General features: G+C 44.6%; 1 protein-coding gene across 1 annotated transcript in view; it reads right to left on the bottom strand.

Annotated features, from left to right (window-relative positions):
* The window catches only part of cep170aa (centrosomal protein 170Aa), a 70,078-nt gene that overhangs the window by 27,006 nt on the left and 25,572 nt on the right, over window positions 1-17,500 (bottom strand). Inside the window, 5 exon segments of the mRNA XM_042066612.1 lie at window positions 1-335; window positions 7,407-7,544; window positions 14,304-14,478; window positions 16,180-16,238; window positions 16,837-16,915. The exon segment at window positions 1-335 is cut by the window's left edge and continues 8 nt beyond it. Of these exon segments, the coding sequence (XP_041922546.1) occupies window positions 1-335; window positions 7,407-7,544; window positions 14,304-14,478; window positions 16,180-16,238; window positions 16,837-16,915 (786 nt within the window).

The following is a 17,500-nucleotide window of genomic DNA, read 5'->3' on the forward strand; positions in this document are numbered from 1 at the left end:
GGCGCGACCGCTGGCGCTGCCGCCGCCGGAGAGCTTGGCGGCCACGTGGTCCTTGATGGTGACCTTCCCCGGCGAGGCGGCGTCGAACTCGATGGTGAAGGACGCGTGGCCTTGAGAGGAGCCTGCCGTGGCGGCCGTGTTGGTGGCGGACGCGGCCGAGTCCTCGGTGTCTTTGGTGGGGACCTCGTGGATGCTGCTGCTGCCGTTGTTGTTGTTGGCCATCACACTGCCCTCCTTGCTGGCGAGCTCTAAGTAGCCGCCGGGGTCAGTCCCGAGGGAAGCCAGGCCATTCTCCTTGGCCCTCTCCTTCTCACCCTTCTTGCCTTCCCTGCTCTCTGTGGACACACAGGAGAACACTGGAGAGGTTAGCCTCGAGAGGTCAAGAAGTCAAAGGTCAACGGCTCTGAGTGGGTTGGTGCGGGTATCAGCGGACTTCCCCTCTCTGATTTGGGCAGTTTTGTGTTTGAAACCGTGTCAGTTGAGCTCAGGGGGAAGATAACAAGGAAAGATCACACACACACGCGCGCGCACACACACATGCACACACACACACACACACATGCGCACACACACACACACACACACACGCACACACACATAAACTGACCTTCTGAAAGAGCTTCAAAGGAAAGAGTGGTCACAAAGCCAACTGTGTCTGTTGACATGAACTAAATGAGCTGGCCAGTCAAATCCCTCTGGAGGCCTGAGCGCCACTAATAATATAATGGAACTAGACCATAATAGCCTGACCGAGAAGAGCTGCAGCTCCTCAAGAACTGATGGTGAGTTTGGGGAAGAGAAAATAAAAACTGACCATCTGTTTGACCATCTCGACAACATGCGCATGAATAAAACATTGACAAATGAGAGTGAGAGCATGTCGCTGCTGTCGGGTGGAAGCCTCCTAACTCCATATTTCTTTCTTTTTTTTTTGTTTTGTTTTAACAACGCAATGTTGAAATATGTTCACAATACACATTTTTTTTTTTTTATTTCCTGAAAATGAGTTGATTTGGACATACAAGGTTTCCACCCGACAGCAGCGATAAGCGATGACTTCTCAGAAACAGGTGGCGCTGTTGATATGAGCTTCAGATGATGATTAATGAGACGTTCGCTTGGACACGCTGCTCCCAAAACTCTCGGCAAAGTACATTAGCCTCATGGTGGTCTGAGTTTTACCAAAAAGGGATATTAGATAGGACATTTCACTTCACTTTTCTATCTAAAAGAGATATTAGATAGGACATTTCACTTCAAAGACCAAGTTTAACTTCAAAGGCCTGAAAAAAAAGATTAACATTTACTGGATGAACAGAGATAAATAAACAACCACAGAAAGATCCATCTGACTCAATGACCTGCCAGACTGAAGTTAAACTGACCATTACCACATATCCTTGTCTTCTAAAAGAAAAGAGAAGAGACTATGACGCAGACCCCTCGTTCACTTGGACCTGTATTTAATAAAGAGCTGTATTTAAAAAAGAGCTGTATTTAATAAAGAGCTTACTCAAATAATCTCTGTAATATGGAGGTTGTGACAAATCACATTTCGACTTCCTTTTTTTTTCTGTGAATACTGGATCGCTTCCCTTTCAGGCACATCATGTGATATATGGTGTAGAAAAGCAAAGCGGACTCTCCTGACCCATTAGGAACGTGGCCATACACCTGAAACTTTAGCAACAGCGGCCAGAGCCATGGACATGAGCGACACTTGAGAACATGCAGAGAAAATAAAAACAGAAAAGTGGCATCTCTCCCTTCTTCAATGTGTCCTCTAGCCTGCAACAAACTCTCTCTCTCTCTCTCTCTTTATCACACATACACACGCACACACACACACAAACAAACAAACCCACAGAAGATCATGGGTATCTTGAGCAAAAGACCAAAACAAACTCCCTGACCAGGTAACACACAAGCACATGATGCTAATCTGCTAATCGATAGCAACAGGCTCCCTCTCCGAACCACCACTAAACGCTCAGTCCCCGAGTGAACACTTTACACTGACCTCAGAGTGTGTCCAGGAACAGAACAACAGACTGGACACAGATCCACATGACAGGAGCAAAGTCAGACTCACTAAGAAGACTTAAGTGACGGAACCTTCTACTTTCAGACAGAGGTCGGTGGCAGAAGTGAAACCCTATAGCCTTGCGTTGACAATGCCCTGCGGAAGCTTGTGCTGTGTGTGTGTGTGTGTAGGGGGGGGGCTACAGCGGAGCCTATTCAAAGCACGTCTGTGGAGATCATGGTGCCTCTCCATTCTCCCCTTCCCATGTGAGCAGCTAGTTAGCATATTTAGCATAGCCTGAGGGACCCACACTGCTAGATTACAAACTACAAAAAAGGAGAAAAAAAAAAACGCCATATCCCCAAACAGTTAGTATGGTGGGGACTAGGAGGGGATCTACGGAGAGCTAGGATATGATGGATGTTGTGGTAGGATAGATGTTTGTGTTATTCTGATGGATGTTTTTTGGCCACTAGGCTACAAGATCAAAAGTGTTGGAGGAACTAATATGGGATTAATTTAAATGTCCCTGAATTAGCTTCCTCTCTCTCTCTCTCTCTCTCCTTTAGTCTTTGTCCTCGTTGTCAGAGCAGGAATGCTAGGCCTTGTCAGACAATGCCATTCAGTGTCCTGAACCCCCCCCCCCCCCCCCCCCCCCTCCCACCCCCGAAAGATAAATGCACATAGTGGGGGTGGGGGTAGGGGTGATGGTGGGGGGGTCATCTGGTGGACGTGGCGTGTTACTTTAAAACAGAGAGTGAGCTGTTTTCGGCGAATTGAATTAAGAGGCACTCCAGGGTAGGGATGCTTTCAGGTTCCATTTTTCCCCCAGTAAAGGCACGGGTGGCTGTTTTTATTGCTCTCTCCTCTTCCCTCGGGTGACACACTGGATGCTTGTCAAAGGAGAGAAACAGCTCTTAATGTTGCTGCTGACGGCCATTTTTGTTTTTTTTTTGTTTGGGGTGTTCTGTGTACGGCTGTGAAGAACTCAGGACTTCAGCTTTGTATGAGCTGAGGTTATGTCCTTAGACAGAGGGGGTTTTTAGCCATGGGGCTGTGTGTGTGTGTGTGTGTTTGTGTGTGTGTGTGTGTGTGTGTGCATGCGTATGTGTCTGGTGTGTGTGTGTGTGTGTGTGTGTGTGTGTGTGTGTGTGTGTGTGTGTGTGTGTGTGTGTCTGTGTGTGTGTGTGTGTGTGTGTGTGTGTGTGTGTGTGTGTGTGTGTGTCTCTGTGTGTGTGTGTGTGTGTGTGTGTGTGTGCGTGCGCGCGTGCGTGAGCGTGTGTGTGTGTGTGCGTGTGTTACGCAACCCTTTTCGTTTTCTGTGAGGGGACGGACTGCCTGTCACGACAGATGACAACCACCCTGCCACTACCAGCCCTCACCTCACACTCTGTGTCACGCACACACACACACACACACACACACACACACACACACACACACACACACACACACACTCACACACACACACACACACACACACACACACCAGACACATACGCATACACACACACACACACACACACACACACACACACACACACACACACACACACACACACACACAGAATAAAAGAATATACAGTGCCACTGCCCTCTGCTGTCACAGAAGCATCATCAACACTGACACCCAATACTGACTGTCCGGGGCACCAGAGATACCAGATCAAATAATAGATAAATAAAGGAAACCAATAATGTCCCCTTGGAACGCTTTTATAGAACAGGCATCAAGGTCCGTAAACAATGACCTCAGTGGACCTTTGGGGTCCTGTCCTCTGAGCTAACAGAGCCGCACCGCACTACAGAATAGGTTTATGCGGTTACACTTATTCCAATGATAATTCACAAAAACAAAGTCACCCTCACAAATACACAACTGGGCTTTGAAATTTGGGTATTTGTGATGCCTTCTATCTTACCCAGTCATCTTGTGAACAGCATCTTAGACTCTCTTTAGGGTTTTAAGCTTGTACTCATAAGAAAACAACACACTGATCTGCTAATAAGATTGAAAGCTGTCACTACAAAGAGGTCAAATTCGACTAAGCTGAAGTTGAAAGTTTTACTTTAAAACCCCTTCCGTAATCTTTTCCCTTTTAGTATTTTCTTCTTCAAACAGCCTTGGCTCAGTGGGACTGTTTTACTTCCTGAGGTCAGAGGTCAGCCTCTGTGCTGTGCTGTGGTGTGCTGTGTGCGTCCTGCGGCTCCAGACCCGCTGCTCTAATCTCTAATCCCATTACTCCAGCCCCACACAAGTTAATGGGATCGCCAAGAGCCCCGTCGCTAACGCCAACGCTGCCAAACAACAATCAAACGGGCCTTCCGTTTCAGACGGGATAAGCCTGAGAATGGACACTAAAGCCAATGTTTGGGCTCTGTTTGAGGCATAAGCAGCGCACAACAGAGACCAGGGAAGAGAGGACATCTCCTCTGAGAAGGGCCGTGGGATTAGGATTAGGACGGTCCGCACGGAGCGAGCATATAATATACATGAGAATGAATACAAACTGATTAAAGACAAATGGACATATGTACATGTATATCTATAGAAAATGTGCTAGATTTATAGAAAAACATGGTTTGACAGAAAACTTAAACTAGTGCTTTGCAACTATATTTGGTAGGCTTGTATTGATGCATATCGGAAGGATTTCCTGTGCTTAATAAGTTCAACTGAGTAACCTATATTTTTGAACTCATGCTTGATGGAAATTTGGTCTACATTCCAAATACATTACATTACATTACATTTGGCTAACGCATTTTTAACCAAAGCGACTAACAACATGGTAAACAGTTAAGTTTTAAAGCAATTCTCAACATTTTTAGGACAATTAAAAAACGGTAGAGTACAGTAAGAATAAGTGCATCAGTGAGTGATGTTTTTAACAGTTACGTGTCAGTTCAAGACGGCTGGTAAGCAGACATGGGGGACTCGAGTCACATGATTTGAGATCATTTTTTAAGACTTGAGACTTGCTTAATCAACATGTATATAAGACTCGACTTGACTTTGACTTGCTATTCATGACTTGAGACTTGACTTAGACTTGAGACAAATGACTTGAAATGACTTGACTTTTTATTTTTTTCATATATATTAAAGGGACACCAGGCAAGCCTGATGCTTTTTCTCTATGAAACTCCCCCTCGCTCGGTCTGAAGCTCTTTTCCTTTTCTTTGCGTCTTCCGTCAAGGGTTTTCGCTGCTTCTTCGTCGGCTCTGCCATTATACACACGTTTGCAACAATCTCTAGCATTTCGTTAGCCTGCCTCTGTGCTGTAAACTGATCCTGCTTCGATCGGCGGGTAGGATACACCGAACTTGCAAGTGGGATATTCTTCCTACAGGCAGTAGGGGCGGGCGAGAGAGCCTTCATTCGCCCCGTAATGAGTCATTTAACCATATACCGACTTACGAAGATGATTAATTAACACGAAAACGTTGCCTGGTGTCCCTTTAAGGAGTTAACTTTACGATTTTAGAAAATCTTCTTAGGTGCTGTTGCATGCGTCACGCGAGCGAACCTGTCATTGTACCAAGTGACGTGACGCGACAGACCAACAGCAAGTGCCAGATCAAATGAGACAGACGGAGGTAGGCTAACTTGCAAATATGGAAGGCTCTACGTTTATACCAAAACATAATAATGTTTGGCTTCACAGATGATGTATCTGACAAGTCAAAGGAGAAATGAACAGCAGTCTGCAAGTGTGCAAAATATAACCACCACCACGTTGATTTTCATCCGTTAGTCGTGTTAGAAACCTAACGTCACATTTGAGGCATGTTAAGAGTTGGCTTTGAATCTATTATGCTTTTTAGTTAACGCCATAGTAGGTTAAAATGTGTGAAATGGCAAAGTGAAACATTTTCTTGTCTACGTTTAATCTTGCTATATAGCGAAAATGTTGCCAATGTAACCTAAAGTAAGCGCCTCTCTTTCTCCCTCCCTCTTAAACACGTCCCTGTTCCATACGTTACAGCCTAGTAGTAGGCTAACAGTAAGTAGGCCTAGCTAACTGCCAGCAATCAGCATAGAAAAGTAGCTTATTTCACATGTTAGGCTTATGTATAATATGATATAGCATTGACGGTCCTAAACCCTCCTAAAAACTGTCGCGCTTGTCAAAAGTTTGGCAGTGACGTCGGCGGTAGCGTTTGATTGATTAGTTCACTTTTTCAACATTATTGGTTCCCTGGAGATGTGACAGGTCAGGACAGGTGTAACTTGAACTGTTTGAATATATTTTCATGATTTGATATAGACTTGATTAGCTAGACTACCTAATATTTAAGGCATATTCAAACAATAATAGGCTATTTTATAATAGGTCTCCTTGAAATACATTTATTTTTATTCGTATACATTTCATCTTATTCTATAAACCGTTCAGATGTAGGCTATGTGGCTTGAATGAATGCAATGTCTATTTGTTTGTTACAAATAAAACTCCAGCAGTCTAGCCTATTGTAGCTTATTTTAAAATGACTTGAGACTTGCTTGTGACTTGAAGGTTAAGACTTGAGACTTGCTTGTGACTTGCACATGTGTGACTTACTCCCACCTCTGGTGGTAAGTGCTAGGCTCAGCAAGACTTGTGCTATGAGAGGAGATGTTCTCTAAAGAGCTGGGTCTTCAGGAGTTTTTTGAAAATGGAGAGGGATGTCCCTGATACTCTCCGTTTCCATTAAAAATATGACAAGTATTCCCTATTTTTGACATTCATTTGCATTACAGAATGCCCTAGTGTAAACCAGTTTGCCCATAGTAAAGCATTCTTAATGAATCTGTTGAAGTGGCGTAGTTTTAAAAATGAAATGTCAATTTGAGGATGAAAAGGACTGAAAATGTGCCAAGAATACTAACTAGTTTGCAAAAATAGCCACCATACTGTGTGTCTATGTCAAGCTGTGAGCCTGTTAGCTGTTAACTGCCTACTTTTCACTTCCCACCCTTCCAAACATTTGTCCTGAGAATAATAGCACGCTCCTTTTGCTCCACAAGGTTTGGTTGTGAGCTATTGGGAGATTTCCTCCAGTACAATATACGTACATCATAGAGAAGAATGTCCAGAATTTGACACAAATGTGATTTGAATATGAAGTCTGAACAAATCTGAATATGCTCTTAGGGTCATCCATCATGTGACCATAACAAGCAGTTTAACACACATATATGCATGCCTGTTAGATATGACCCAAGTAATTCTGACCATATGAAAGCTTTTTGCCAATTCAGCAATTCAGCAAAAAAAATAGCCAATTCAGACTCTTGATGCAGCTTGTTCAGTGAAAAAAATCACACACACACACACGCACACACACACACGCGCACACACACACACACACACACACACACACACACACACACTCCTACCTATCCCACAGTTCTCCTGCTTCTTCCCACATGTCTTGGTCTCCTGCTTGAAGGAGTTCTCATCATCGGCGTCACCGTCGCCCCACCAAGATGGCTGCCCGTAGAGCGGAGTTCCTCTGTGGAGTGCGGCGATGTCCCCTACCACCACAACAAACAACACAAAACACAGCAAAAAAGGGATTAAGCATGACAATCCCAGCTTGAGCTCTCCCTCCCCTCTTACAACAGATAGAGGAGAAAAAAGAAGACGGGAAAAAAACAAACAAACAAAAAAACATTTTAAAACCCTAAACAAAGTCTGCGTGGTGAACTTTTTGGGTGCTATCCCACCTTTCGTCCCCTCCCCTGTTCCCTGTGCAAGGAGTGGCGACTCTCTCCTCACCGAGAGCGCTGGTTTGGCTCTAACGCAGCGGTCACCACGCTGCCTGACCTACATAATGGAAGCCTTTGAGAGGGCCAGCCAGCCAAATGTCAAAGCCAGCGCATTAATTGCAAAAAGAGGATCTGACGAGCTTAACTGCCCTCATAACGCCCCAACGATGACGAGCTTAACTGCCCTCATAATGCCCCAACGATGACGGGATTTGTTTTTGCCTGTTTATCCCCCAACAACACACACACACACACACACACACACACACACACACACACACACACACACTGTTGCGGTGCGTGAGGCGCTTGATGTGATTGGGTCTTCCTGTTGTCCATTTGAGTGTGCGCCACAGGGTTGGGTTCTCTGTGGCACGCGAAGGCCTCGACCTGCCGTGCACCCTTGCCGCCTTGTACCCTAAAGGAGAGTCCTAGAGCTCCAAGGAAACAAGACCTGACCTCTGACCTCTGACCTGGGATCTGACCTCTGACCGGGATCAGGGATCTGACCTCTGACCAGGATCGGGGAAATGACCCAGGTCCCCATGGGCACATGGACCCAAACATGGGCACTGTAGCCTGCTGTGCCACAGTGCCAGCCTGTTTTCCATCCTTAACTGTGTCCCATGGGGCAGAGCCCTGAGCTGGCATTAAAAGGGCACAGCGTACAGGCGTCAACACCTACCAGGATACAAGGGTCCATGCCATCCTGCTTCAGACATGCATACGTGTCAGAGCTCCTCACAGATGTGTGTGTGTGTGTGTGTGTGTGTGTGTGTATGTGTGTGTGTGTGTGTGTGTGTGTGTGTGTGTGTATGTGTATGTGTGTGTGTGTGTGTGTGTGTGTGTGTGTGCGTGTATGTGTGTGTGTGTGTGTGTGTGTGTGTGTGTGGCAGTAAACCACAGCCTCAAACCCTCATAAAACACAAAAAGCAAGAGGCCAGATTATTCCCTTCCCTTGGTAGAGCGTCTGAGTCGTTCCCATCTGGAGGATCACATGGCAGAGCTGATGATATGAATCTGATATGAAAAACACTGTGTCATCCCTACCACTTACAGAATCAATACTTTGTTTCAAAATCATTTCATTTAGGGCACATAAAAGATATGTTGTATTTTTGCTTATTCCTCTCTTTTTTTCGTGGTGTGATATAATTATTGTGATGTAAATATTTAGTTAAATGCACAAGCATGTTTGACCCCCATTACTGACATCAATTCAATTAGTTGATATAATGATTCTGATTCTGGTTAGTGATGAAGTCATTTTCCATACGAGCACACCAGAGAGATGCTCCAGCATATTTAATGCCCTTAAAGGGGTGGGTTTTTGAACACTCTAACATAAGATTCCGTTCCGCAACAATTCAAGGTTCTAAAATTCTATGTTGAATTCAATGAACCTGTCACACCATACACCTTTAAGGGTTAAAATGCCCGTTTTTGCCTACATCCTTTAAAATATGCACCGTTTCTGGTCCTGCCTTTAGACTGACTAAGCTCTATGTACTACACAGTACAGTAACTGATAGCAGTTCAGCATTAAATCACAGCATCAGCTTTTAAAAGAAATAGGGTATGTATGTGTGGAAGAGAAATAGCACAGAGTTGACAATTAGCGTCAAGAAAGGGCGCTAATTAAGTGGTAGCCTGATTTAAAAACAGAGTGGCAGCGTGGTAGCACAGCTAGACTGTCTGTTTCTCTTGGTAACAGCGCAGGACTGAGGGAGGGAGGAGGTGCTGCCGCTGGTCAGGCCTGCCGACAGAAACCCTGCAGTTTACCGCCACCACATCCCCACACAGCCTAGCAAAGCCACTATTAGCACACAGAGTAATTACCCTTGACACTGCTGCTGTCAGAGAGTTAATGCACTACAACACACACACACACACACGCACACATACACACACACACACACACACACTCACGCACACACTCACACACGCACACACGCACACACAGACAGACACACACACACACACACTACAACACAACTACTAAATAACAACTACAACTAATAACAGCTAACAGACAGCCACAGGGCTACTTACTCCTATTTGTAAGTTTTTGTGAAGGGGTGGTTCAGTGCAGTGGATTTATGAGGAGGTTAACACACCCCACCCTACCTCATAGGTTGTTAGGATTCTCAAACCTGCTGAATTAAAAGTACTTTTACCAGTAAAAGACCAGTAAAGAAACCCAGTAGCCTAATCTTACTATTGTTTACTAATATTTCCAGCCTTCAACCAGTGCTGCTTTTCATTCAGACTTATCCGCACATTTATTTATTTGAGTGTTTTTCATGATTGTGTTGCCATTTCTTTTCCCTGTTTGCTTTGATTGATAACTGAGGTGATTAAAATCAGAGGAAGGTTAAGTTTAAAATAAAAGTGTCTATTATGTCTATGTGGGAGCTCACTAAGCATGAACCAGCCAGGATGCCAACGTCACCTACAGGAGCCCAGATGACCAATACTAGCCTTGCTAATGAGCTCGCGATTTTACTTCACCAGGCGTGAAAAAAAACCTCGGAATCTGAATTGAAAACAACGTTTACAACCAAATACATTTACAAAAAATGATCTCCATAGGCTACAGGTTCGAATATTAAGAGATCCCTAAAATTCATTCGAATATCTTTAATTTTTAAAATAATCGAATTATATTTGAATAACGAAGTTCGAAGTCAAAGCCTTAAAGGAGAATTCCGGTGTGATATTGACCTAAAGTGTATTGAAACATGATACCGAGTGTGAACGTATGTCTCATAGCCCATCTCGACTTGTCCCCTGCACTCCAAAATCTGGCGCTAGTTAGCCGATGCTACCAACAACTTTTTCAGTAGTGGTGCTTCGGCATCGGGCTAGCCATGCAAATAAATCACTGTTTTACACCCATTTACGAGGCTCAATGTATCTCCACACTTCATTGGTAGACTTCCTAGGGCCCTGACATTTAAAACGAGACATTGAGATCTTTGAAAAAGCACTGGTAGTTTACTTACAAGACGATTTATACAGACAGTATAAATAATATATTTATATATATATTTTAATACAAAAATAATTCAGTGGAAATGCATGGATTCCAGTTTCTTCCAGTAGCAGCAACTGGAATCCATGCATTTCCACTGAATTATTTTTGGAATCTGATCCCTTATCATAGCTGTTCATTCTTACTCGTTGCTCGACTTATCGTGACTAAATTCAAGATGGCTGCAAACGCTAAACTTCGTGAAGATACTGTCTGTATAAATCGTCTTGTAAGTAAACTACCAGTGCTTTTTCAAAGTTCTCAATGTCTCGTTTTAAATGTCAGGGCCCTCGGAAGTCTACCAATGAAGTGTGGAGATACATTGAGCCTCGTAAATGGGTGTAAAACAGTGATTTATTTGCATGGCTAGCCCGATGCCGAAGCACCACTATTGAAAAAGATGTTGGTAGCATCGGCTAACTAGCGCCAGATTTTGGAGTGCAGGGGACAAGCCGAGATGGGCTATGAGACATACGTTCACACTCGGTATCATGTTTCGATACACTTTAGGTCAATATCACACCGGAATTCTCCTTTAATACCCACTATGTACCCCGTACCAGGCAAGGTTTAAAGATCCCATGCAATCCCATTTTTCCTGTTGTTTTTGAAATAACATGGGTCAAAATGAGTTTACCTGTGGTAAGTTTAAAATCTATGCGGTCTGTCTGCTGTATGCAATAGCCAAGGAAAAGGAAAAGGAGACCCAATTGCTATATACCCTGAACCAGGCAAGCTTTAAAAAAGAGACGGGTCTCTAGCTAAATGAGAGGTCTGCTTTAGGGATATGATCTGTGTAAAACGGGCTGTCAGAGTGTGTAACACTCACCCATTACACCCTCTGTGATACACACACACACACACACTCACGCATACACACACACAGACAAACACACCCACGCACACACGCATGCACACACACACACACACACACAATCACGCATACACACACACACACAAACACACCCACGCACACACGCACGCACGCACGCACACGCACACACACACACACACACACACACATTCATCCTCAGGCTTTAATTAATGGCACAGACCTTCTTGCGTCTCACACAATTTAACACACCAGACAAGGCTCCGCATCACTAAGCGATGGAGATCTCCATGGAAATAAAGCCCTGGGAGACTGTTGCCATGCAATTAGATTGCAACACAGATTGGACCTCAGGATTTTCAATTGTTATTTACTTAAACGAGATGCTTTGGAATATTATTTTTAAGAGAGGGATATCGTGTTGCTGATGCCTACAAACCCACAAAAATAAAGTGTAGCTTAATGAAGAATTTAACTGTTTTAATGCCTTTAAAGTTTAAGAATCACTAACACATTTATATTTGTTCACATCTATATAATTTACATAATCTATAGTGCACTACCTTGTTTTGTAATCAAGCAGATGACAAGGCATATCAACTAGGCATATACCTCTTCCTTGTCGTTTCACTAATAGCACCAGATGAACCTATTGTGGGTGGAATGGAGTGCCCTGCGCAGCTCTCTCCTCTCCCCTGAGCGGAACACGGCGAGTGCCAGGGCAGTGCCCCTGTTCCACCCCCCTGTAGCACCAGGTCAACACACCCGGGGCAAATATAGCCCGTGCTGGTTATTATTACTCTTATCTAGCTACAGGACAGAGGGGAAACAGCCTCTGGCAAACACAGAGCCTATTCTTTGATATATCTCCCATCTGGAGGAGAGGAGGAGGACAGAGTGGAGCTCATCTGATAACAGACTAAATGTGGCTGTTCAGATTGTTTGGACAGACAGATTTAGTGATTTGTCTCGTAGGACTCTGAGGAAAGCTTGGAAACGAGGATATATCATTTGCCATCGGAACAACTCTAATTAAATAAGAGAATAAATAGGAGTAGCAGATGACAGATGCCAGTGACAGGGATAGAGACGGAGAGAGTGAGGCAAGAGAAAGAGAAAGAGAGGAGGGGGGAGTGAAAAGAGATACACTATCTTCATTATTAGTTCTAAAAGAAAAGCCCTGATTCTATCTCTCTCTGTTTGATAAAAGACAAGTGACTTTGATTTAGCCCAATTAAAGCACTGCTTTGCTGACTTGAGTACTGCTCTGCTGACTTGAGTACTGCTCTGCTGACTTGAGTACTGCTCTGCTGACTTGAGTACTGCTTTGCTGACTTGAGTACTGCTCTGCTGACTTGAGTACTGCTTTGCTGACTTGAGTACTGCTTTGCTGACTTGAGTACTGCTTTGCTGACTTGAGTACTGCTCTGACTTTTAAAGACAGGGTCCTCCATCATTACCGCCTCAATATAAATATGAGAACATGTCACAACTCTAAATCAGTCAGACAACCTTGGGTCTAAAGAATCTCCACGTGATTCAATGCCCCACTCTCCCCACCTCCTTCCATCTCTTTATCTCTCCCTCTCTCCCTCCCTCCCTTTCTCTCTCCCTCTCTCCCTTACGATCTACCTTGGGTAAAAGAAATCCCCACACTCCCTTCCACCATCGATACACTGCAAAAAATGAATTCTAACCAAGTGTTATTGATCTTATATTAAGATTAAAAAATCTATTTGGTATTGTTTTTAGTATTAAAAGGACTTACCCAGCGCCCTCTCAAAAGATCATTTTGACTTAATTTAAGAAGACTTTAACTTATTTTAAGGAGTCTTATCAAGACAAATTTGCTCAACGCACTGGCAGACAAATTTGCTTGTTTTCAAGATGAGATGTCTTAAAATAAGTCAATTTTTTTTTAAATTAAGTCAAATAATTTCACAAGAAAGCGCTAGGTAAGTCTCTTTTTACTGAAAACAATACCAACTAGTTTTTTTTTTATCTTGATATAAGATTAATAACACTTGGTTAGATTTTGTTAGATAAGCAGTTTTTGCAGTGTACCTCTAACACTTTCCGCTCTCTCTCCCTCTCTCACTTTCTCTCCCTTCCTTCAATCCCACCTCTCTCTCCCTCCATCGCTCCAAACCTCCCTCTCTCCATCTCTCTATCACTTTCTCTCCCTTCCTTCAATCCCACTTTAGGGTCAGCCGTGGCTTACTGGTTAGGGCTTCGGGCTTGGAACCGAAGGGTTGCCGGTTCGATCCCCGACCCAGTAGGAAAAATGTGGGCGGGGGAAGTGGTTGAGCACTGCTCTCCTATGCCCACATCCATGGCTGAAGTGCCCTTGAGCAAGGCACCTACCCCCTCACTGCTCCCCGAGCGCCGCTGTAGCAGGCAGCTCACTGCGCCGGGATTAGTGTGTGCTTTACCTCACTGTGTGTTCACTGTGTGCTGAGTGTGTTTCACTAATTCACTGATTGGGATAAATGCAGAGACCAAATTTCCCTCACGGGATGAAAAGAGTATATATACTTATACTTATACTTACTTATACATCTCTCTTCCTCCATCGCTGCAAATCTCCATCTCTCCTCCCTCCCTCCATCTCTCCATCTCTCTGCCTCTCCTCCCTCTCTCTCTCTACTCCTTCACTCACCTGTCTTCTCGTCTCCTCTCTGCGGCTCTGCAGGTTTGGCCGGAGGTTCCGTGATGGGCTCGGTGGCCTTTCTCTCCGGGGTCTTAGTGGCCGCTGGTTTGGTCTTGGGGGTCTTGGCGGGCTCTGCGGTGGTGGGCTTCTTGCCCAGCTGTAGCTGACTGGTGAACTTTTCATGCTGACACATGGCAAAGGGCAGAAGGGATGCATTAGTGGACAGAATGACATCATAAGGGCATATGGACACGCGCGTGTCAACATGCTGCAGAGCTTGCCGTAGGCCTACAGTAGTAGTGTGTGCTACAAATGTGTGTGTGTGTGTGTTTTCTGATGTGAGGGTGTCAATGAATGAGGCTAAGACCGTGTAAAAAAACACGGTCTGAAAACATTAAACACATTAAACAGCACAGCACAAGGAGAGAGGAGAGTCAGTGCGAAGACAGACGCAGGGAGAACATTATGAGCCCCCCCCTTGAGAACTAACCCTGGGGCGCGTTTCCCAAAACCATAGCTGCTAACTAAGTTGCAATTTCCCATTGCTAACAGGTTAGCAACTATGGTTTTGGGAAATGCAACCCAGCTCAGTAGCGCATGCTAACACAGAAAGCTGAGATGTAACCCTGCTCAGTAGCGCATGCTAACACAGAGAGCTGAGATGTAACCCTGCTCAGTAGCGCATGCTAACACAGAGAGCTGAGATGTAACCCTGCTCAGTAGCGCATGCTAACACAGAGAGCTGAGATGTAACCCTGCTCAGTAGCGCATGCTAACACAGAGAGCTGAGCTGTAACCCTGCTCAGTAGCGCATGCTAACACAGAGAGCTGAGATGTAACCCTGCTCAGTAGCGCATGCTAACACAGAGAGCTGAGATGTAACCCTGCTCAGTAGCGCATGCTAACACAGAGAGCTGAGATGTAACCCTGCTCAGTAGCGCATGCTAACACAGAGAGCTGAGATGTAACCCTGCTCAGTAGCGCATGCTAACACAGAGAGCTGAGATGTAACCCTGCTCAGTAGCGCATGCTAACACAGAGAGCTGAGATGTAACCCTGCTCAGTAGCGCATGCTAACACAGAGAGCTGAGATGTAACCCTGCTCAGTAGCGCATGCTAACACAGAGAGCTGAGATGTAACCCTGCTCAGTAGTGCAGAAGCGAAACTTTAAAAAACATTGATTAATTATCCGTAGGAGTAGCGAAGTGCCGAGCAGCAGCATCAGACCTCCTTGAGATCCAATATGGCTCCGTGCTACGGTGTGCTAATACACTCAGCGCTGTGTGTGCTCTCTGTGCAGGAGGGTATGGGGGGGTGTGTGTGTGTGTGTGTGTGTGTGTGTGTGTGTGTGTGTGTGTGTGTGCTCTCTGTGCAGGAGGGTATGGGGGGGAGAAGAGAGGGTCCCAGGGGACTCATTAAAGCCCAGCTCTCCAGGCTCTCATAGGAGCTGATAAATGGATCCTGTAGCACTAGCCCTGGGCTTTTATATGAGCCTTTAATAATGGCAGAGAGCTACACCCCAGAGATGAATCAAGAGACACACAGGGGATGGAGACCACTTATGAGTTAACCTGCAAGACTCCATTTATTCATGTGCATTTAGTCTGTGTGTGTGTGTGTGTGTGTGTGTGTGTGTGTGTGTGTGTGTGTGTGTGTGTGTGTGTGTGTGTGTGAGAGAGAGAGAGAGAGAGAGAGAGAGAGAGAGAGAGAGAGAGAGAGAGAGAGAGAGAGAGAGAGAGAGAGAGAGAGAGAGAGAGAGAGAGAGAGTATGAGTGTGCGTGCTGTGTTGCACATGTGTGTGTTTTCAGATGTGAGGAGGGTGTGTATGAGTGCTTAGTTGGTTGTATGCAGGTGTGTGTGTGTGTGTGTATTTGTGTGTCTCACCTTAAGAGCCTCCTCTGGCACATGAAGTTCTCCTCGTACCACAGTAAACAGGTTGGTATGTGAGACAGGTTAAAGAAAGCAACACACCAAAACACCAAACAAGCCAGCCCTTCACACTAGCCTTGTTCAGTCGCCTCATGCAAGACATTATGTACAGACAAATGCCTTCTTATTCTTGCTCACATCCACATTCTTTTCTTATTTGGTTAGAACCCATTGATTTCTGGTATATAGGTAAACATAGGTAATCGAGTCAAAGATCACCGTTCATCTGTCGAGGTGCAGGATTGGTAGGTAGCTAATAAAAGATAAAAGAAAAATCTACACACTCCAGTCTGTGCAAAAAAGGTTTTTACTTCTTAGAATCTGCACAAGCTTTCGGTTGGCAAACCTTCTTCAAGCAGAGTAAATCTAGTAAAAATATAGTAAATCTAATATGTGAATGAACAGTAGACAGTTCTGAACAGTTGAATGAACAGTTGAATGAACAGTTCTTGAATTTCCTCTTGGGGATCAATAAAGTATATATCTATCTATCTATCTCTAACCATTCAGTAGACATTCAGTCATTCACAGTGAAACACTTCACATACAGTAACACTGTCTGAAAAGGGCTGGTGGTGAAGCACATCCCTGATATGTCCAGTGAAAGGATATCATATCCAAACCTCAACTTGTCATCTGTCTTCAGAGTGATGTAGGTCTGCTCCTGGATCCGGACATCATTTACAAACGTCTACAGAGAAAACAAACAGCGCAAGTCATGCTCACTTTCTCAAATAGAATGACAATTGCTGTAATACATTACAAATGAGGATACATTTCTCAGTTATTATTGCTAGATATGATCACTTCATTAGCCGTCATAGTTCCTATCTCACCACCGTCAAGAGGAGAGTCAGTGGTGGAGAAGTTTCACAGAATCCTTCCTGACCACCTGCTTATTAGTCAAGACAGATTCATTGCACCTCATGCTGGAAAATAGCCTACAATATCAAGTGACAAGTTTTGGGTGTGTGTGTGTGTGTGTGTGTGTGTGTGTGTGTGTGTGTGTGTGAGAGAGAGAGAGAGAGAGAGAGAGAGAGAGAGAGAGAAAGAGAAAGAGAGAGAGAGAGAGAGAGAGAGAGAGAGACTTTGTCACGTCTAGAGCAGCTTAGCTGGCAGTTCATGGGAGCAGTACTTGCTCCAACGCTGCAGTTTCCTACAGGAGGAGACTTAAATCTTTGTGGATTACTTTTGGGCTTTAGTAGTCATTCAGGCGTCGCTCCCAAGGGCATTTTAACTTTAATCCACCAGGCCGACTTCAATCCAAACGTTTAAC

This window comes from Alosa sapidissima, chromosome 16, assembly GCF_018492685.1.
Source record: "Alosa sapidissima isolate fAloSap1 chromosome 16, fAloSap1.pri, whole genome shotgun sequence".
NCBI lineage: Eukaryota > Metazoa > Chordata > Actinopteri > Clupeiformes > Clupeidae > Alosa > Alosa sapidissima.